The sequence below is a fragment of the Notamacropus eugenii genome, chromosome 2 (genome assembly GCF_028372415.1).
Source record: "Notamacropus eugenii isolate mMacEug1 chromosome 2, mMacEug1.pri_v2, whole genome shotgun sequence".
NCBI lineage: Eukaryota > Metazoa > Chordata > Mammalia > Diprotodontia > Macropodidae > Notamacropus > Notamacropus eugenii.
The window spans coordinates 138,910,041-138,933,563 of NC_092873.1; the positions used below are offsets into that span (position 1 = coordinate 138,910,041).

General features: G+C 35.9%; 1 protein-coding gene across 1 annotated transcript in view; it reads left to right on the forward strand.

Moving 5' to 3' along the window:
- COL19A1 (collagen type XIX alpha 1 chain) overlaps nt 1-23,523 on the forward strand; it is a 408,633-nt gene that overhangs the window by 297,994 nt on the left and 87,116 nt on the right. Inside the window, exons 20-26 of the mRNA XM_072642569.1 lie at nt 5,839-5,901; nt 7,044-7,088; nt 18,962-18,997; nt 19,105-19,158; nt 19,876-19,929; nt 22,441-22,494; nt 23,093-23,182. Of these exons, the coding sequence (XP_072498670.1) occupies nt 5,839-5,901; nt 7,044-7,088; nt 18,962-18,997; nt 19,105-19,158; nt 19,876-19,929; nt 22,441-22,494; nt 23,093-23,182 (396 nt within the window). The remainder of the gene's footprint in view (nt 1-5,838; nt 5,902-7,043; nt 7,089-18,961; nt 18,998-19,104; nt 19,159-19,875; nt 19,930-22,440; nt 22,495-23,092; nt 23,183-23,523) is intronic.

The window sequence follows — 23,523 nt, forward strand, 5'->3', positions numbered from 1 at the left end:
GATTCTAATTTTATGTCCTTTATGCTTTGTGTAGATTGACCATTGAAAATGAAGCTTCCTGCAGGGAAAAAAACTTTTGACATTTTTGAAAAGAAATCAAAGAATTTGACTTGTCTATATTTCTCATAATGGGATATCTTACAGAACCATAACCCATCTAGAAAATGAGTCAGAGTTTTCAATTAGTTGTAAAGTTAGAGACAGATACAATTTTTTAAATGTCATTCCCAATTTGTCCCATGAGACAACTGAGCCAAAAAAAAACCTGTGGCCCTTTAAAAAGATTTAAATGATGATTATTTTTCTTGAAAAAAGAACAGCTGGCTTGTGTTTTGCCAGAATGTACTTTATTCATTAGGAAATCCAAGTTACTGTAGGAACACTTAAAACCTCACAGTGATAAGAACTGAATCTGTGGAACAGGTGTATCAAGCCCTGAAGAAACTGTTCCTCAAATCTCCTGTCTCAGAATCTTAAATGAAGTAGAATTAGAGAGAGCCAGTTCCATTATGAAAAGAAGAAGAAACAGACTAGGGGAGACAGCCAAAATGTTGAGACAATGTGTGATGCACATGAAGCAATAGTGATTGGGATGCATAACTGAAGGGTTGAAAAACTGTGCAAATAAGTAAGGCACTGGATAAGTTGACTAAGGAACATGAATGTTAGACACCTAAATATAAAAGTCACCATGTAAATAAAATCCGTATATAAACATAACCTTTCAACATTGATTTTTTTTAAAAAATAATGCTTAGGTGTCCATTGATCCTAGATTCCTCAATATGTTTGTTTGTTTCCCAATATAAAATGAAATCTGTCCATGCCTTCTCATCCTGTACAATCTATACCTATATCTATAGATATGTGTATATAGACATATGTACAATTTATGTCTGTATAAATCTTCTATAGAGTCTACCCAATGCATAGCACACCTTCTTATAGAGTTTGTAAAGCATTCTGTAGAGTGCAGTGCAAAACTGGAGGTGGGTTGCACATCTTTTCTGTCTCATTCTCAATTATCCCACTTCCCTTTCAGTTATACAATTCAAGTAATCACTGGTAATATACTACATTACATCTACCATGTTTTTCTCTCCTTTGCCCTTTGGATCACCTGTAATTTTGATTTCTGGATGATTGTAATTTCCTGATTTGCAACCAGATATCATTATGAAAACATTGGTTTAAAAAGTGACTTAAAAGATTGAAAGTGCTATGAACTTTATTCAGTGCAACTCAACCTTCATCCTGTTTGATTCTGGGCCCAGATTATTTGTCCACTTGAAGTATCTGTCTAAATTACATGTATTAATTCAACTGACTGCCCATTCAACTACAGAATATATTTGATAGGCGTTCTTTACCCATTTGCTTTTTTTTCTCATGGGGATTGTTAGTGTGATATCTTTAGAGAGATCAGGGATCTCACTAAGGACTCCCTCTAGTATTCTTAGGACTGATATAGAAAACCAGGGGTGGTTATTTAGTCATTTCACTTATGCCCAGCTCTTTGTGACCCCCCATTTGGAGTTTTCTTGGCAAAAATACTGGTGTGGTTTACCATTTCCTTCTTCAGCTTATTACGCAGATAAGGAAAATGAGGCAAACAGATTATTTGCCCAGGGTCACACAGCTAGTAAGTGTCTGAGGCTGAATTTGAAATCAGGGAGTTGAGTCTTCCTGACTCCAGGCCCAGCATTCTATCTTCTGAACCGCCTAACTGCCCCTATAGTAAGCACAATGCCATCACACCTAGAAGTATATGGAGGATCATTTGGGCATTCGTCTTCCATTTGGAAGTATTTGAAATGATATCCTAGAAAGAACACTTGCAAAGTTATTTCTAAGCTTATAAGCAGTTATAAATGTGAGTTATTACTATTAAGACTCCATGGACTAAAGTACCACAGGGCATGTCATTCCATGAGGGATGGTAAGCTCTCAAGAATGAGATTCTGAACATTCAAAAAGAATTCTCCTGAAATGGAAAAGAGATATTTGTCTCAAGAGACATATGTGGCTGCCTGGGGGACGTACTTAGATTCTAAGCAGACATTTACAGATGATGGAAGCAGTGGCAAATGACAGAGGATAAATATAAATAATCATAACTAACATATAAAAAGCACTTATTATGTACCAGGCCATGAGACAGTCCTGTAAGAATAATGTCAGGAAGATGAATGCCCAGAATGAGTCAAATCTGTTCAGCAAAGATAAAGACAACAAAAAATGTTGGGGTTTGGGAGTGGATGTCTTTTGGCTTAATTTGTTTGGATGAAAAGAGAGTGAAAGTAGGGATGAGGCCACGGCTCAGAGTGGGTGAAATGATGACAACTGTCAACAGAGTGAAGGCAGAGTTGCTCAGCCTTTTTTCAGTTTATCTGTGTTTTCTCTGCCAAGGAGAATGATCTTTGGGCTATGATGGACAGAACGAAAATGGCCAATAGGCTACCCAATATAAGTATTAGAAAAATAAAAAGAAATTACCTAGTTTCTCTTGATGAGTTTAAGTCACTTTTGCTAGATCATCTACATTCCTCAAACTACCCTTGGAGGGGGAACTTACAGCCTCAAGGTCAGGTAGCCCTCTAGGTCCTCAAATTCAGGCCTTTGATTGAATCCAAAGGATTTGTTTTGTGAAGTTTGGTTTCAGTCAAATGGCTACATTTAAGGACCTAGAAGGTCACATGCAGTTTTGAAGCCACAGGTTTCCTACCCTGTCCTTAAGCTAATGAGTCTGGTGTTGATTCCTGGAAATGTTTCTAAATGAATTACTAGAAGCATAGCATTTCCCCATAAATCTGGCATAACCATTGAGGAGCTCCTCTATTTTGATAATTTTTATCATCAACACCCTTTGCATTTGTTTAGAGTATTTTTAATTTTCAAAAATATTCTATTAATGCACGAAACAATGTTATGAGATATATAGTAAATTTTCTGAATTAAAAATAGCTAGATTTGGAGTCAGACCTGGCTTTGAACTTTAGCTCATCTACTAACTCATGGCTTCTACTTACTAATAGCATGACCTTGGTCAAGTCAATTCACTTCTCAGGGCCTCAGTTTCCTCATTTATCAAACAAGGAGATTGAACTAAATTATTTTTAAGGTCCCTTCTCGTTCTAAAATGTTAAGCTTTGGCATGTATGGAGAATTTAAAAGACTTCATAAGGTTATGGTATTAAGTAATAGGGGCAGCTAGATGTCTCAGTGGCTGGAGTGCTGGGCCTGAATTCAGGAAGACCTGATTTCAAATTTGACCTCATACACGTAGTAGCTGTGTGACCCTGGGCAAGTCACTTAACCTCTGTTTACTTTGATCTATTGGAGAAGAAATCGAAAACCACTCCAGCATCATTTGTTAAAAAAAACCCATGGAAAGTATTGGCATGCTGTGGTCCATGGGTTTATGAGAAGTCAGACATTACTGAATGACTGATATTTCCATTGGGCCATACTGAGTGGTTTCTAAAGTTTATATGCAGGAAAACATATGTTAGCAGCTGGTGGCAAGCTGAACTAGAAATCATCGTCTAAGTCAGAAAGCCTATTGTGCATATTTGTACAACTCTCTACCCCCTCCCTTTGTGTGAGCACAGCTTCACAAATAGCTCATTGCCCTTTGAAGGCCCAGCTTTCTATTTCCAAGCAACTCACTCCATTCTTTTTTTGTGACGATGTATTTTTATTTTAAACCCTAGTGTATACAAAATATGGCAGCCTCCAGCAAGCAAGAAAAATGGAAATGCCCACTCCTTGATCCCTTTACAGCATACTCATTTTACCAATTAGTGATTTGGTTTTAAGGTAGAGTCTTCAGTTTTGGTGTCTTTGTTAATCTTATATAGTCTAATTCTGGAATCCCAAATTTACTTAGAGGTTCTAAGTGAGCTCTAAGCCCTGAGGTTCAATATGCACCAATAATTTTATCTCTAAAAGAAGGAACACTTTTATCTTTCCTCTTTTTAAGAAACAAGGCAAATATTTAGAACAAAAGTTAATGTCTCCCAATCTTAGAGCAAAACCTGCATGAGTAAAAGACTCACTATAGAGTCTACTCTTTCTAGAGAAAAGGGAAAGAAGAGAGGGAAGAAATGTAATCAGTCTCTATCCCATTCCAAGCTGGATTAGTGATACAAGATTCATCTTGGATATAGTTTACACATGAAATATCCTCTAGCTGAGAATTCACAGCCACTAGTTACATTCTCTAGCATCTCCTTTCTATAGCCCTACACTTATGTCTCTCACAAGCAATATCTGCTTCTTCCTCTTCCTCTCTGCTTCCTCAATTTTCTGTCTCCTACCAAACAAACTTCTTCTCTCAGAGTAGGAATAAAAATACTGAGTCAGTAGCACTCTGGGGAATGCCCCTAGGTTAACACTTGAAGCCCTATGGGAACTTAGGAGCTACTGAGAAAGACTGTCCACCAGTAGACAGTTCCTGTCTCCTTGCTCCATTTATAAGTCTTTTTGGAAAGCATTTCAAAAGAAACCAAAATCATTTTGACAAAGAGTATGAAGTCTATAGGTGATCAAGCTCCTAGCAATGATAGGTAACATTTGATTTTATGTATGACTTCAAAACAGATTCTCTATGGTAAGTAAATCCTGTATGTTGGACAGTTTAAACACCATCGTCTAACAGGTGCTCCAAAAGAAGGAAAAACAGGAACTGCAGAGCTGAGCAAAATGATGCTCTTTTTTTTAGGCCTTCGAAAAGGTGAAAATATGAGAAAAGTAAATGTGTACAAAACAACATAATGTCTATTATTTTGTGAGGGCATCTTGAAATTTAAGGAGTTGACCCTAGAGAGCTTCCAAAGGCCTAGACTCACTGACCAGCAACACAGTCAACCATGGATCTTGATGAATGCCAACAGGAAGCAAGAGTGGTAGGGTGTGTCTGAAATCTACTTTATGTTCTATTTCCTTTTGTAAGTAGAGTCTCTAAGATTGTACTTTCTTAGATATGATCTTATAAAGTTTTGTTCCTTATAAATCACTCTTTAGAAGATTCTTGGACTTTTCTGAAGTTACTGCCATCACATCAGCAAGAATGCCTTCTTTGTCTATACTCAGCAGTAATGTCAATGCTAAGAATAACTTAACCTCATTTTCATTCATATGACCACATACTTCCAGAAAGAAAAAAATATGATGAAATGTCTGAAACTGGATTCTGGATAATTGTGTTTCAGTTAATCAGCATGACATATTTTGGATCGCTAAACTAATGTGCCTTATCAGCTACTATAAGATAAAATACTCCCCATTACTTTTCCTTCCTCACCCCTAAATAGATTTTTCCATTTAAATGTTTTTATTGCATTTTTAGCCTGATTTTAGGTAATAGGAAGGAAATTGATGGATTTTTAAAAGACCCACAGGCAGTAAGAACCACTGACAAACACTTCATTGCCCAAAGCATTCAATTTGATATAGAGCTTCTCATTCTCCCCTTCCTGGGTGGTAACAGCTAAATTCTGTTGTTAAAGAAGAAAGAGAAATACAGAAGTGGTGAGAGGGAGGGGGACCATGGAAAGAAACTCAAAAAATAAACACACATAATCAAGTCCATCCTGTTACTATCTCATTAAATTTATCATACACCTTTTAAACAAAATGTACAATAGAGAAGTTCTTGATTTTGAATACAATCCTCATTTTTGTCCTCTGTATATTGAAATGTTTGTATTTGTTGATTTTTAAGTCCATAATTAAAAAGAAAAAATGTAAATAAAGAGGAAAAACACTGCATTTTGAAGATGTAAGAAGTCATCACAATTCTTTTTTTGATTTAAAGACATCTTTCTTCTTTAAAAGGGTGAAACTGGACAGCCTGGATTTCCAGGATCAGTTGGTCCTAAAGGACAAAAGGGAGAAATGGTAAGTATTTAAGACATGAGGATAGGAAGGAATCATCTAAGTAGTGTTATCATTTTGATGAATCTGTGTCAATTCTATGTTCTTTGATTGCGTACCTTTTAAAGAAATATTATTTGGCCAAAATAAACCAGAAAATAAACATATAAATCACTCAATCAGTAAGCATTTATTGGGCAACTATTATGAGTAAGGCATTATGCTAGATATTGAAGATAAAAATGCTCTAGTGAGATACTACTAGTCCTTATGTGTCTTAGATTTTACTATGATACTTAGATTTTACATATGATATGTTCACACATTAGCAAATACCAGATAAAAGTGCAAAAAAAATGAATACAGTGATTAGGAGAGGGTCACTGTAAATGAAGGAGGCAGCACTGGACTTAAGTTTAGAAAGGAATTAGTCCTTCCAAGAGACAAAGACAAGGAGGAATATTATTCTATGCATGGGGTGCAACCAGTGCAAAGACCTGAAGGCAAGAGATGGAACACTGTATACAGAGAACCACAGCAAGCAGGCCAATTTGGCCGAAGCATGGAGTGTGTAAGCGGGAGTAATATGTAATCAGTCTGGAAAGATTCTGAAGCAAGATTGTGAAGTGCTTTAATTCAAACTGAAGAGTTTTCATTTTATCTCTCCTAAAAGCAATGGGGAGCCACTAAAGCTTCAAATTTTCAAGAAGCATATCCAGACTGTGATTCTAACTTCTCTAAAAATTTGGAAAACTTTCTCTAAATAGTCAGCTATTCATTGGCCTACCATAGTGAGTTAGTCATTCATTCATTAAGAGTCCAATCAACAACTATTTATTAAACTCCTACAATGTGCTAAATTATGGAAGGAAGCTCAAGGTGTTATCTTGAGTCTAATTTGAACCTATCCAAACATTTTCCTGGCCAACCTCATTCATAATGTAATTCTCTCTAGTGGAAAACAAACAAACGAATGAACAATGAATTCATATTCAGATGCAGCTGCACAAAGAGATTACGGAAGTCTTAGTTTTAGGAAGTGGTGTGTTTTTTAGTTTTATCTTAGACAAAAAAGAAAATGGATCTCAAAAAAATCTAAAGCTTCTTTCTTCATTGACAAAACTAAATAAGCAATGCCAATCACTTTTGTTTCTTTTTCTTCATAGGGCGAGCAAGGAAACATTGGCTTACAAGGAATAAAAGGTGACAAGGTATATACAGGTGGCAACTAAGAATAAGACTGAAAGTATTTGCATGACTTTTCCAGTACTTTAGCTGAGTAAGTTAAGCACCCTCAAAAGTCCCATCAACTCTTTTAAGCTTTTTAAATAGAACTTGAGAATACTTCTATAACTGAATTCATAGGACATTCAAGCTGGAAAGAAGCTTAGAGGCAAAGCTCTGCAATCCAAAGGCCTAGGTATCAAGGTATCATGCCACTGGTGACTTCTCATAATGCTTGATATTTGTAATGCACTCTTCCCAAAAACTACTGAGAAACTACAGAAATGCCCTTTGCTTTTATACCATGAATGTTTTGCTATAATGATATCTTAAAAACATCTGTGGTACTCACTTGGGGATTCCCAAGGCTTCCGTTATACCTGAATCACCTCTAGGCTTGAATGCCCTTCCTAGTGAAAATTTCAGAGAAGATACACCACGTAGACCAATAGACCACTTCAATGTCAGTTCGCCCTGATAAAATGTACTCAGTTTCCTCTTGGACCTTTCCAGGGGATCCTTTGAAATCTTCTGTGTACCTTATAATTTAATTCCCAAGGTGATGCTAATTTGAGTTTGGACCTGAAGTTGAGAAGCGAGGCTGCAAATGTTACACTACAGAAAAGCTGCCCTTTAAAAAAAATCCTAAAAAGGAAAAAAAAAAATAACATTTGTTTGGCTCTAAATTTGACAGCTGTCTCCTTGATCCAAACTAAATTTATCAAGCATCACTTTAAAGATCATTTAGTACAATCCTTTCTTTTTACAGGACTGAAAACCTGGACCCACAGAGGTTAAGTGATTTGTCTAAGCTCAGCAGCTAGTTAGTAGAAGAATCAGAATTAAAATGCTGGTCATGTCATTCCCAGACCAGTGGGAATCTAGATCCTAGGCCATGACCCTCTGTATAATGTGGCTTCACTTACTGTTTTATTGTTTCGTTCTATATTAATTGATTGGTCTGATTTAAGGTGCTGCCATTAGCCTTTAATCCAGATGATTGCATCCTTTTATGTAGACAGCAAAATCTTTCTATTATTTCAGCTGTTTCAGAAAAAAACGGCATCTCATCTCAGTAATGGACTAAGCACAGAAGCAAGCAAAAGAAAAGCAATGTGTCTGTGATACATAATGTTAAGAAAACGTAATCAGTTTCTCCAGTTTCTTTGAAGAAATTGGGGACATTCAGCCTGAAGATAAGAAGATTTGGTGAGGGACATGATCATTTTCTCCAGATATTTAAAGAACTGTCATAAAGAAAATAGAATGAATTTGTTCTGTGAGACTCCAGAAGGAAGAAATAGAACCAATGAAAAGAAGTTAAAGGATCTAGATTTCGGTTCAATATAAAGACTTTCTATCAAGTGGAGGCACTTGATGGCTGAGTGGATAGATAAGTGAGCCTGGAGTCAGGAAGACCTGAGTTCAACTCCAACCTCAGACACTTTCTAGCTGACCCTGAGCAAGCCTTTTAATGTCTCATTGCCTAACAAAAATGGATCCAATGAATTAACTGGAGAAAGAAATGGCAAACCACTCTAACATCCTTGCCAAGAAAACCCTATGGACAGTAGAACAATAGGTCCACAGGGTCACAAAGGGTTGGATACAACTGACTGAATAACTACAAAGTCAGTTGAAGTTATCTAAATATGGAATGAACTGCTCATGTAACATAGTGAGTTCTATATCCATGGAAATGTTCTGTCAACAAATCAATAAGATGAGTTTAAGTGTCTACTACATAGGCAGCTTGGTGGCTCAGTGAATAGAGTGCTGGACTACAAGTCAGGAAGATCTAAGTTCAATTATTGCCTTACACACTTATAACTGTGTGACCCTGGGCATCTAGGAGGAAGTATAGGAAAGACGGACAGCACTGAACACAATTGTAGCATTTATTATATAGGTTGATTGCTTTATATTCTGAATCCTCTCTTATGTTCCATCATACAAATGGCAATGTCTTTTTTCTTTTCTTAGTTTGTATTTAAGTTTAAAATAAATAAATTCAGTGTGTGTTATTTATTTTAAACTTAAATACAAAATAAGAAAAGAAAAAAGACATTGCCAGTAAGCTGCTTAATAAATGCTTGTCCCCTTTCCCTTCTGTTTGATAGGCACTGTGTTAAGGACTGGTGATACAAAGAAGGCCAAAAAACAAAAACAAAATGAACAAATAAAGATCCCTGCATTCAAGAAGTTCAGTCTGATAGGGAAGACAGCATTCAAGCAAACCTGTATAAACAAGATATAGACAGGATAAGTTGGAGGGAGTCTCAGAGGGAGAGCAGAAAGGTTAAAGAAACCTAAGAAATGCTTTTGGTATAAGGTTGGACCTTAACTGAGACTTGAATGAAGCCAACAAGGTACGGGGACTGCCGGTGAAGATCACAATGTGTGTGTGTGTGTGTGTGTGTGTGTGTGTGTGTGTGTGTGTGTGTGTGTGTGTGTGTGTGTGTGTGTGTGTGGCTGGGGATGAGAGATTGAAAGCTTTAGAGAAGTAAGGGTAAGAAAGCTGGAAAAGGTAAGAAGGGGATAAGTTTTAAAGGGCTCTGAAATCCAAATATAGGATTTTATATTTGATCCTGGAGGTAATAGGGAACCCCTGGAGTTTATTGAACAGGGGGAGGGGATAACACAGTCAGACTGCACTCTAGGAAGATAAATTTGATAAACAAATGGAGGATGAGCTGGAGTGATGAAAGTCTTGTGGCAGAGAGATCAACCAGAAGGCTATTACAACACTCTAGAGAGGAATTAATGAGGCCTGGACCAGGGTGATGTCAATATCAGGGTAGATAATGAAATATATAGGAGAGATGTTACAAAAGTAAAATTGACAGGAATCAGCAACAGGTTGGATATAGTCAGGGTGAGAGAGAGGGAAGAGGCAAGGATGGCACCTCATTGTCTGGAGGACTGGTGAAACCCCCAGCAGTAATACAGAACTTCAGAAGAGGGGAGGATTTGAGGTGAAAACTAATTAGGCCAATTTTGGACTTGTTAAATTTAATATGTCTGTGAAAGATCCAGTTATGGATGTCCAGTCAATCATTGAAGATGAGAAATGGAAGTCTGGAAAAACATTAGGGCTAAACAAATAGATCTAAGAATCATCTGAACAGAAATGATAATTAAATCCATGAGAGCTGATGAAATCACCAAGTGAAATAGTATACATGGAGAAGAGGGCCCAGAATGGAGCCTTTGGGACAACCCATAGTTAATGAGCATGAATGAGATGAAAATCCAGCAAAGGAAATGGAAAAGTAGCAGTCAGACAGATAGGAGGTGAGCTCAGAGAGGATAGTGTCACAAAATCTCAAGGAAGTAATTGTTATTCACGTACAGAGAAACAGAGTACAAACAAATATAGTATGATCTTACATAGATGCTTATTGAATGTATATGTGTATATATACACATCTATATTTGTATATGCATGGAAGTGTATTTATGCATATATGTTTTTGTGTATATATTAATATGTATGTATATATGTATGTGTGTATGTACATATACATTTATCCACAGTTAAGTGTAGCCTTCTTGGGGGGAGGGGGAGAACAAAGTAAAAAGTGCACAGCAGAAAACAAAATAAAACCTATGAGGAAGTATATAAAAGATGGACAGCCCTGAACACAATGTGTAGCATTTATTATATAGGTTTTCTTGAAATGGAAATTTATTGCTTTATATTTTGAATCTGCTCTTATGTTCTGCTGTGCACATGAAAATGTTTTTTTTCTATTCTTATTTTTATTTAAGTTAGTTTCACTTTTCTCATTTTTAAGTTTAAAATTTAAAAATTACAAAATATGTTAAAGCAGAAAAAAAGAAGAAAGGAAAAAGGAAAACAAAGTCATCAACCTTTTCGTAGGCTGCAGAGGGGTCAAGAAAGAAAAATATTAAAATTAAATTATTGGCAATTAAAAATAATTGGTAACTATTTCAGTTGAATGATGAGGTTAGAAGCTGGAAGATAGAGAGTTAAGATGACAGTGAGAGAGTAGAAGTGGAGGCATTGATTGTAGACTGCCTTCTCAAGGTTAGCAAAAAAAAAAAATAGAGAAAAATGGGATGATGACTAGATGGGATAAATGAATCAAGTAAGGGGTTTTTGAGGATGGGGGAAAATGGGCATATTTGTAGGCAGCAGAAAGTAGCCAATAGAAATGGAGAAATTAAAGACAAGTGAGAGTGTGGGGATGATAGAGAAAGCAATCTGCTGGGGAAGATGGGATAGAATGGGATACAGAGTTTTTCTTGAAAAGAAGGGCACTTCATCATGTGAAACACAGGTTAAAAAGGGTGATAGTGGAAGGGCATTTGAGTGATGGGAAATGAGGAGAAAAGAGGAAGCTCTAGAAGAATGTGTTCAATTTTTTCAGTGAAATATCAGGCAAGGTTCTCATCTGAGAGAGTTAGAGACGAGGAGCTGTGAAAAGCTTGAGGAGTCATGGAAAGTTGGGAAGAATAATTGTGGTGAGTAGGATAGTGTTAACTAGGAAGGTGTAAAAAGATTGCCCTTCTGCAATGAAGGTCTAAATGAGATTATATTATATTATAGTGGATCCACTATAATAGTTTTATCATTTTCTCCAGCTTTGTTCATCAGCATGTAAGTAGGAGCAAAAGTGGCAGATGTGAGAGTCATCCAAGATTGAGGTTTAGTGAGGGAGATCTTCAGTAGGTAAAGGGGCAAGGGACTTGAGACAAGAGGATGGTACGACACTGAATTGATTCAACAAGTGTCAAGATAGGGAAGAAAGGAGAATGTGGCCAGTGCTGGCTACAGGTGATGGCACTGGAAAGAACTGAGGGGTTGCTGTATTGGAATCCACAGTGAGGATGACAAATGAAAGGGATGTGAGGCAGAAGAAGAGGCAGAATGACAATAGATTATGAGGTAAAGGAATTTCAGAGTTATAACTAGTAAAGTGGAGTATTTGTGGATAATGGCAAGACGAAGGAAATACTCCCCTTTCTCATTGCCACCTCCTGGCTTCTTTCAAGTTCTAGTTAAAATCCTGCCGTCCACAGGATTCCTTTTCCATTTCTGAGTCTTCCCTCTTTTCACTATTTCAAATTTGTTCTGTACATAATTTGATTGTACACAGTTATTTGCATGTTCTCTCCAATTAGATTGTGAGCTCCTCCAGAGCAGTGACTGTCTTTCTTTGTATCCCCAGTGCTTAGTAAAATGCATTAAGTAGGCACTTAAATAAGTGATTACAGACTGACTGACTGGGACTAAGTGACCCAGAAATGGGGCAGCGGGAGTAGATTATGAGGAATGATTAATCTGAGTAATTGGGAGGCTAGGGTATTTGAGGACATACCAATATGCATGGGGAAATCCCTTAGCATGAAGTTGAGAAGAAGATAAATATTGTGAGTCAGGCACTGCACTAGTTGAGAAAGGAAGGAGATTCTGGAGGTCAGTAGACAACAGTTAACGTATCTCACCTGAGTGTTAAAGATGAATTGAATGAAACTCAAAAGAGAGGTTACTGAGTGATGGTGGCAGAGGGGGAGCCCAGAAGTGACAATGGTGGGCAAGGAGCATTCCAGTCCCTCACCTTTACTAATGAAGCAGGGGGAGCAAGAAAGAGTAAAACCAGCGCTGGTGAGCATGTCTAGGCAGGGACTGGACAGCCATTTGTGAAAGAGGATTTGATTAGATAATCTCTGAAGTCTCTTCAAATTCTCCACATCCTGGGACATAGTTTTTACATTAAATCAGTCAGACAAGCTTCAAAATATATGTACTGCACAACCAATTTATTGACCAGCTACATTTTTCTTCTCGTTTCATTGTTTTAAAATACAATTATGGCTGAAGAAAAGCAGGAGAAGACTGTGAATGTCATGTTAGCTGAGAGCTGTTACTGGGCCATATGTGAAAATGGGGCAACATGAAGAAAATAAATATTGTTGATGGATGAATAACTGAATGAGCTGTTGCACACTCAGGAGCATAGTGTTGCCATAGATACAGAGAGTCAGTTTGATGGATGAAATGCACCGATACATCTCACATTCCTGCCTTAGACAATTCTCTCTAGATCCACTGAAATCTCAAGCCTACCTCCAGCTTAAAACACACTCTTATACTAAAACCCACGCACCCATCAAAAGACTCTGTCCTTCTCCCCTCAAAGAGGAGTCTTAAAGAGAAAATGACTTCTGTGCTCCTAACAACCAAGGCTTGTCAGAGAGAAGGTCAGAGTTACTGAAAGCCTTGTGCAGTCTCCCACGTGCAAGACATACTTCTCTTTGGCTCTTTTCATGCTATGTCACATCTCTCAACCTCAACTTCTGACCTGCAATCTGGCACTTTAGCTCCCATCCTGTGTTCTTGATTGGTTAATCATGTTTAGTATCCCATTCAGACCCACCATCTTATTCTCTGGGCATTTTAATGCTGTGCTACTGCATTTACATCACCTCCCTCAACCTCCTTTTTTCTCTTTTCACTCTGGAAACAATTGTGAAATCAACAAAACCATTCCTTGAAAGGTTATGCCTTTCAATAAATTGCGTGATGACTTAATTCACTATCACTGTGACTTCCCAGACCACACTATGGCTACCAATGACTGAGATGTTGTTTTCATCTACAAGAGCATAAACCCTTCAAGGCAGGTATTTTTTGCTTGTTAATTTATAAAACTAGCTCTTAGCATAATCCTGGGCCCACAGTAAATGCTTAATAAATGCTTTTTTAAAAATTCATTCATTTAATTTTTAAATATGTTGGTATTTTATCAAGCAAATAAATATCAAAGCTAGCACATTGAGAAAAATCGTGATTCTGTACATTTAAGCATATCTTTAAGCATTCCATTAACTTCTCTTCATGACCTCAAATTAGCTATAAATAAATAAGATAAAATAGAAGAAAAACAAAATAAAGACAAGAAAGGAAAGATATCCTCGCAGGAAAATCACCTCAAATAAATGCAAAATGAATTATAGAAGAAATGTGTAAAGAAAAAAGTCTGTAGTACAATAAATAAATATGATGAGACAAAGTAAAACAAAAATAATCAGGAAGGAGAGTACTTCTTTTGGGGGTATGTCAGTCTGTTCTTTTATAATCCTATTTACCATCTCTTCAACTTTCCAAGTCAAAGTGCCCTTACCTGGCTACCACTTCCAAATGCATATTGTTTCCCCAGTTAGAGTATAAACTCTTTAAAGGACCATCTTTGCTTAAATATTTGTATCCCCAGTACTTAACACAATGCTTCACAAAAAGTGTTTACTATTTTTTCATTTATTCATTCATTCATACTAAAAGAAGATACCCCCAAAGCAAAATTGGATCTATAGAAATATTCTTCAGAGAAATATCTGGCATAAAGATAAATGAAGGATAATGACGATGCTTAGATGCAGAGAAGATATGAGAAAACGCAGCTTTGCTGGAAAGGCGGGAAACCACAAGTGTGGAATATTGCATATACTGTCATATGTAGTTGTGCTGTTTCATTTTTCTGGACTCTTTTGAAAAAGCTTTGTTCTTCATTGGAGAGAAGGAGTGAAGAATATTTAGAAGTGAATGTGACATAAAAAAGTATCAATAAATTTTAAATCAACTGAAATACATTTTAAAAATGAAAAATATAAGACTCAAAAGTTTAGAACACTGAGCTTAAAACCTCATTTAAAAAGTAGGGTGGTACAATGCTTCTTCTCATGACACCACACCTCCATCCCACCCCAACATCCCCAAGATACAACTGAAAAAAAATGGAGATCTCTACAAGTCAAGACAATGGAGCTGGAGAATAGATTTCAGCAAGACAACAGGACAATAATGATTGTCTCCACCCCTCACCCCACTCTCTACAAATGAAGAAACAAAGAGCTTACTTTAGTAAATCATCAAGAACATTTCCCAGAGGTACTAAAAATCCAAAATGGAGTTCTGATCAATAGAATCCTCAGAAAACTAATGGAAAAGACATCAAAATTTAATTCAACCAGAAATGTAGTCATCGAGCTCCAGAGCTTCAATGACAAAGGAAGATCTGATAAAGAACCATCAAAAAACAAATCCACAGCAAATAGCACCAATATAAATCACAAAATTTTTTTTCATTTAAGCCAATAGAGGAAAAGAGAAATTAGAATATGATATACTGGAAAAACAAGGAAATTTTATTAGATTGATTCCAATATTGCCTATCCAGAAACTCTGAACATTTTTGGGAGAAAAGATGGAATTTTAATACAAAAGAAGATTTTTAAACCTTACTGCTAAAGAAACCAGGGTAAGCATGAGCCTCCGGCATTCGAACAGACCAAGAATCAGAACAAGACTAACCAGACTTGATAACAAGGAATGAATAATTAGTGTGTTATAATTTTTACATGCTTATCTATAAGGGGTAGAAAGGCTATTGCCTCTTTGATATATACCACCTTACAAGAGGGATACTGAGAGAAATAGATGAAAAACCCACAGAATAGAAACAGAATGAAGAATGTGACTTTGAGGAAAGGGGAATACAGTAAGCCGGAAGGAATTATTATCCCTTGAACGTGGGGGACACAGATCAGAACAAGGTAAAGAAGAGATAAGGAATTGGGAAGAGAGATATGCTAACCCACATTCCTACCTAGACGTGATTAAAAAGTAAAGAATAGTGGGAGGATTATATCGATCTAGGGAGAATCCCTGGGTTCTGTATTTTGTGTGAATGGAGGAGAGCATTTATATGGAGGTCTGTGTAAAGTCTAGGATTAGATTGATGCTAATAAGCTAATTTTAAAAACTGTAATAGGATGCGGTGGATGGAAAGCAAAACAATTTTAATCATGTACATGAATGTATTTGACTGCAAACTAGGAAAGATCTTTGCATTAAATATTTCTGATAAAAATTGAATATCCAAAATCTTTAGGGAAGGGATACAAACTGAGATATTAAGAGTGATGCTCCAATGAATGTGGCCAAAAGACATGAATAGTTAGTTTTTGAAAGAAGCACAGACTATCAACAACCATTTGAAAGACTACTTAAAATCAGGGAAATTAAAACAACTCAGTGGTGTTATCCTATATGTATCAAATTGGCAATGATGCTAAAAGATGAAAAACCTCACTGTTGGTGTATCTGTGGGAAAACAAGGGTGTTGATGTTAATACAGCTGGGAAATGGTAACTCTTTTGGGAAACGCCTTAGAATTTTGTGATAAAAATTGCAAAATTGTTCATTCCATTTGACTCCATCAACCTTACTATAAGATTTATGCTATAAAGGGACAACTAACAAGAAGAAAAGATTTATCTTTAGAATAATATTCACAGTTAGATATACTAGCTATAGAGTCTTGGACCCTGCTGCCCTTCCCTTACTCCTCATTTCTAGCCATCTCTTCTATGGCCTCAATTATCACTAAATTCAAGAACTACAAATTGCCGGATTAACGCCGCTCTTTATTATTCCTGGATAGCTTGTGTCCTCATTCACTATCCCTGTAACTTTTGGACTAGAGTTCTCCTCCTTGGTCACCACTCACTTATGAATATAATCTCTCTCATTATAATGGAAGCTCCTTAAGGGCGGGGGGAGCTTTGTCTGCTTTTGTCTTTGTATCCCCAATCCTTAATATAGTACTTGGCACATAGTAAGTGCTTAATACATTGTATTTTATTCATTCACATTCATAGCCTAAAATATGCAGGCAGATCACTAGAACTGAAAACATGACCAAAAAATAGCTGAATAAAATGTGGTATATGAATGTAATGTAATATTGAATTGTAATGAATCATGACTATGAGGAATTAAAAGAGGGAGAAATATACATAGATGCAAAGTTAAGACAATCAAAAGAATGATAGAAACCAAGTATAAAAACCATTTAATTTTTTAAAATATTAAGAAGCAGCGAACCTCAGATTATAGTGTTCCTAACTAAAGTTAAAACTCACGGCCCTCCGTTCTTTTAGCAAATGGTAAATAATCAAAGTATAGAGAAAACCTGTAAATCATTCATTTACTTTTTAAAAGTGTTTTCATTGATTCCTTTTTAGTTTTTATCAGCTTTGTTAAAGTTTATCAATAATAATAAATTAAAAAGTAATTCAAGATAATGGTCTGCTACTTCATGACTCTACAATTTTCACACACATTCAGTATTTCTGTTTTAATTTAGACTCTTTTGTCCCCTGCATTAATCTCACAGAATTCTAACTTGTCAACTATTCACAACATCCTAAATAATATTAATTAATAATTACTTTTTCATTTTGTGCATTAAAAAAAGGTTTTCAAAATTAATTCCAGTGAGCTATTTTTTTAACTACCACAGCTATTCTGCATGACATTCCCATTCATTGCTTTTGTGGTTTGGGTTTTCTTGTTGTTGTTATTTGGGTTGGTTTTTTTGCTTTGAGATTAAGGCTTCCCATCTTGCCCAGACTGGAAGTACAACATTCCCTCACTTGAAGACACACTCACTTTATTTCAGACCTAGGTCAGTTCTCCTTTCCTTAGGGTACCATCATTCTTTCTAGGGGTCCCCATAACTGGTGCAGGACTCAGTGCTAACATCATATCAGCTCAGTCTACCACAGCTCGGAATGCCTAAGTTATAGCTATGCATCAGCCTTAACCTCCTCTAGTACAGGAACAACAGTAGTGCTCTCCACAGTGCTAATTTATTGTGGACGAATGTTTGTAAAGGAGGGTTCAATTTGGCCTACAGGACTTTTATGCAGCCACATTTAAAGTCAATCTGTAACATTTATAATTGATACAGCTTTCTATGCACATTTACAGGAATAACCTTTTACAAAGGGAGAAAAAGGAGATTCATTAACTAGATATCATCTCCCTTTCAGATGTTTTCAATTTCTTCTGATTCCTTTTAGATTTTAGTTGTCATTCCTTAGGGTAGGAGAAGGGAAGTAGACTTGATGACAAAATATATGGGTTATAGGACAGGGAAGAGAGTAAAATACTGACAGAGTACCATGAAGTAGTTGAAGATGAAGGAGCATTTTTACAATAAATAGTATTGATGGGGAGTCCATGACAACTTTGATTCCTATGAATTCCGGATTTTCTTACTGAATAAGTTATTGAAGCTTATTAAATGATATCATTTATTAGGTTTTTTTCATTGTTTATTGGAAGTGCACATTATATTTTGCAATTGATGATTAGGCATTTATGGTCCTATAAAATCAATCCAACATTGGGCAGTTGATTTGGCATTGGCAGCCATGGACCTGGAGTCAAAAGAATGAGGTTCACATTCCACTTTAACCACTTACTGGTTGTGTGACTATGAGCAGGTTTCTTTACCTCTCTAGTACTCAATTTCCATCTGTAAAATGAGGGATCTGGAAGAGATGATCTTTAAGGTCCCTTCCAGATCTAAATCCTATAATCATATGGTACATTTACATGAAAACAAAATATCTGGGACATGATAGTTTAAGTGTTCTTCTTGGTTGGTTTTTAATCATTTGAATTCTCCATGAAAATAGCACTGAATTATAATAATGTTGGCTGAGTGTTGTTAACTGTACAAAAGGTTATATGTTAGAATAACCATTTTATTGAAAATAACAATTATGAGAGAAATGGAAAAATGGCATTTGGATCAGAAGACAAAACTTTAGAGCTACTAAAGAGAAAGAAAATTAGAAAATTATCATTCACTTATTTTAACCAAGGATTTTAGATTGTGACTTGTCTATGAAACATTATTAACTTTACCATATCATCTAAAATTTTCCATCTACTGTATACCAGTCAGTTATTATTCAGATAGACTGAACAATTAGCATTTATCTCTATTTAAGTTTAAGCTTATTATTATTTTATTTACAGGGAGAAACTGGGATAAAAGGATCACCAGGAGTGAAGGTAATCTCATTACCATTTTCATTTCTCATCTATAAACTCATAGCATTTCCTCAAGCTGTTTTGATATTAAGTAATCATTTTTTGGTCTTTCTCAACAATATATTTAGGGTGAACCTGGAGCTTCTGGTCTCCCTGGGCTTGTAGGAAATCCAGGAATTAAGGTACATAAAGTTATAGTAGAGATAAAATGAAAAAAAAATCCTATGTTCTCATTTTCTATTCAAAGCAAAAATGTGGGTTTGTCAGTCATTTTAGATGCATGCATGCTTTGATGGCATTATAGTGCTCTCCATGGCGAGTACGTTTATTAAACTCATTTGTTATACTCACCATATCTATGCCATATGTTCTACAACATAATTTTGATGTTTTGGGAGTTCCAAAGTTGTGTTTGCCACTGAATATCTGAGTCAAAAGATTCAAAAACTATAATTCTTGGTCTCAATCCTTAAAGTGATTTTCTTCTACTAGAAAGGGGAATTTAGATGACTTGGCACCTATACCAATTACCTAGCTTCCAAATTCTTGAATTCCAAGTGTAGGAACCTTTTTGCAGGAGTGTCCCAGCTGCTAGCAGCTGTTGAGTGAGATTAGCAAAGAATATACGCTATTAGTGAGTAAGTCATGTACCCAGGCAACACCTGCTGTTGATAATAGATCTCTTTAAATTGAAACATTGGTAAAGAGTCCCTCAACATCTCATGTATACTAAACTACTATCAAGGGACAGTAATATCTGTGACAATAACACATTGCTATAGACCAAGAAATTCTGTAGTAGTCATAAAAGGCACCACTGAAGTCATTATGTGTATTGGGGTTATGTTTAGATATAGTATTATCTTTAGAGCTAAAATACATATTAACTTCTTATATAGGGTCAGCAAGGACCAGCAGGCTCCATCGGACCCAGAGGACCTCCAGGAAATATTGTAAGCATAGAAGAAATCTGTGTTTCTGATTTAGAAAAATGAGATATAATGTACTAAAAGCTTTGAGAATAAGCTCACAATAATCCCATCAAAAAACAAAAAAAAATAGTTTCTGGGAATTTTAAGATTTCTTCATTTGATGACTTTATTTTATGTTTTCTGAGGCATATGATTTTCAGATGGATTAGAATATGAGTTATCACCCCTGCTAAATGCTTTTGCACCTGCTCACTGTAGCCAATTGCAATATAAAATCCTTTTAAATATCATTAGCCTACTTAGGAATTCTTTTGAACTATTATTAATTAAATGGTAGTTTTAGACTTCTAGAAGAAGAGAATGTGAAGCAATTATGTAAAATGAAGTAATGTTTCCCCTGGATTGAAAGAAAGTGGTTTGGTGCAGCTACCTGCCAACGATATCTGAATCTCATCTGAGTCTTACATGAAAAAAGACATTAAAATATTTCTTACATCAATATAATCATTCAGAAAAATAGAAATATCCTTAAAGTCAGAATCACAGAATTTGAAGTTGGAAAGGACTTCAGTTAGTCCGACTCAAACTAGAAAGAAGTCACGATTTTAACACATTGATAAATGGCATTCAAATCTGTATGGAAGACCTCCAAAGAAAGGAAATCTACTATTTGGGTTCCAGAATCAGACATGAATTGGGCAGTTAGATAATATTGCATTTTCAGACTACTTTGGTATTTTTGGTGAAGGTTTGCATATTTATTTTAAATTCTACAGATATGAACTTCTTAAAATGAGATACATCCTAAAGCTTTCTATATGTGTTATGAAATTATTCAGGCATTCTTTTTTTGTAAACATATGTATTATTTACTGGATATCTCTTGCTCATTTCCTTCAAATAACTCAAGGCACTTGTATCGAGTAAAAGTTTGCCAAATACTGTCATGTGAGAAGGGGACAGGAACAAAGTTGGAACATCAAGGGAGGATATTAGGGAAAGTGAAATTAGGAAAAAGCAAGGGGAGTATCTGTTACAGGGAGCAAATGCAATTTCTAGTATTAAAAACACTTTATCTACTTTATTATCCCCCCAAACTGTTCTTCCTGGAAGCACTGCTGAAACAACAAACATTTTGAATGAGCTTTGTTTGGGTAATGGATGTATCTCCCCAGTTGGAACAGAAACTCAAGAGCAAATTGTCCATGATTTATCATGATGACCTAGACTCATGTTACATTGGTCATACAATGTGGAGAGAAAAGTATTTTATTAATATTATCACCTGATAAAACAAAAACACTAAGCTGATAATGACATGAGCAAAATAGAAAAATGTAAGAGACAGGAGAGGAAGTGGGAGTCAGAGGAGAGACAGAGAAAGAAGGGGAAGATAGAAGGAAGAAAGAGAAAGAAATAAACAGAAATGTGAGAAATAAAGAAAAAGAGTTAGAGGTAATGAAAGGGACGTCTAAACTAAGCAAGAGAAGAAATAGGGAGAAAGAAAGAATGAAGGGAAGGGAAAGAGGGAAGTAGAAGAAAGGAAGGAAGGGAAAGAAATAAATATAGAGAATGTGAGAAATAAAGAAAAGGTTAAAGAAAGATAATGAAAAGAATATATAAACTAACCAAGAGAAGAATTAGAAAGGAAAAAGAAAGAATGAAAGGGAGAGGAGAAAGAGGGAGGAGAGAAAAAAGAAAGGAAAGAAAAGAAAGAAAGGAAAAAAGAAAGGAAAAGAAAGCGAAAGAAAAAAAGAAAACTGATTCATAGATATAGCAACTAGAGCCACACATTGGATGAGACGTAAGAGTAAGAATAGCTAGTACTTCAATCAATCAATAAACATTTATTAAGCACCTACTACGTGTCAGGCATTGTGCAATGCCTGATACAAAAAGAGCAAAAGATAATCCTTGCCCTCAAAGATCTTGTAATCTAATGGAGAAAGAAAACATGGTGTGTGTGTGTGTGTGTGTGTGTGTATGTATATTTATTCAAAGATAGTTATATACAAGATGTACAGGAAATAATTAATGGAGGGAAGGCATTAGAATTAAGAGGGGCTGGAGAAAGTTTCCAAAAAATAAAAGCAAAAAAGGAAGAAAAGACAGAATATGAAATGTCAACAGGTAGAAAAGATTCCTGTCCTTTCTCTTTCCTAAGAATTGTTGCCATATGTTATAGTCAATTCCTCTTGAACCACAGGCTCCCTTTATGCCTCTGTCCATGATGCAACTATGTTGCAAAGCATTTGTTCTCATTTTGTCTTTGGCAGAAACTCCTCCGGGAGGAAATTGAGTTCTATTTCCCCCTTTATCAGGTCAATTGTCAACTGTTTCCACTAGGCGTCACCTGAACCAGCAGACTCCAGTACTCCTACTAGAAATTCCCTTAACTGGCCCAACGGTCTCCAAATGGTCTAGTTTCTCTATCCTCCTTTTATCAATATGCCATTCTTATTATTAAGAATCACAAGTACTCATTAAAATTATTTTTCAAAAATTTGCTACCTTTATTTTGGAATTGCCCAGGGATTACCAGGAGAACATGGTATTCCGGGAAAACAAGGCATTAAAGGAGAAAAGGTAAGGTTTCAATTTGATTTTTTTAACATATTATGTACTTTGATATATTTGAAAGATATAGAAAAGCCTTCTTTTGGGAAAGTGAAGAAAACACCAGGGTTGGCCAGGACTGGATTTCCTTAATATGTATGACATAAAAAACCTATAGACACAGTGAACTAAGAATCCGTGAAATCTGATAATCCATCTCTGATTCTATTACTAAAATGGTACATTAATAGGAAGCAATTTAACCTGGAGCTAGAAAGGGAGATCTCTTTTTACCAATCTTTACATGGGGATAGTAATACTGTATACCCATATTGATGCTGATTGGTTACCCAGGGAATCCTTTTAAATTATTTCACCTAATATATTTTAGAGATGCCACCCAATTAAACACATATTTGAAAATGTTGTTTGCATAAGAATGCCACTATACTTGCTATGAAATAATAATAGCATTTATGTAGAACTTTAAGGTTTGCAAAGCAGAGAGAGACAGAAGCAGAGAGCAGAAAGACAGAGACAGACACTAGTCAGGAGACCAGTGTAATCTTCTAGCTCCTTTCCTTTAAAATCACTTAATTAATTTATCATTGTTTTCTACCTTTCCTAGGGAGATCCTGGTGGAATTGTAGGACCTCCTGGATTTCCAGGTCCAAAAGGTGAGGCAGGTCCTCCAGGTATAAGCCTGCCTGGTGAACCAGTAAGTATGATTCTTAATATTCATGTTTCCCTTCATGTATAATCATATATATTTCTAGTGTTGAGTAGCTCGTATGGGCAAATCAGTGAGTATAGTCTTATTTCATCCTTTATATCAGGCCTATACAACATATGGCCTATATGCATTTGAAGCTTACCAAAAGATTTCAGGTAGCCCAACATTTTGCGCTGTCTCCTGTTTGTCACGTGACCTGTGGCAACCAGTTATTATCAGTCTATCTCTAATTACTTTTACTTGAAAAGTGAGCCACTAAAAACCTATTGGCCACCTGAGAAAGTTTAGCCTATTTTAATTTTAGCCCCAACCTACCTCCAAGTTGT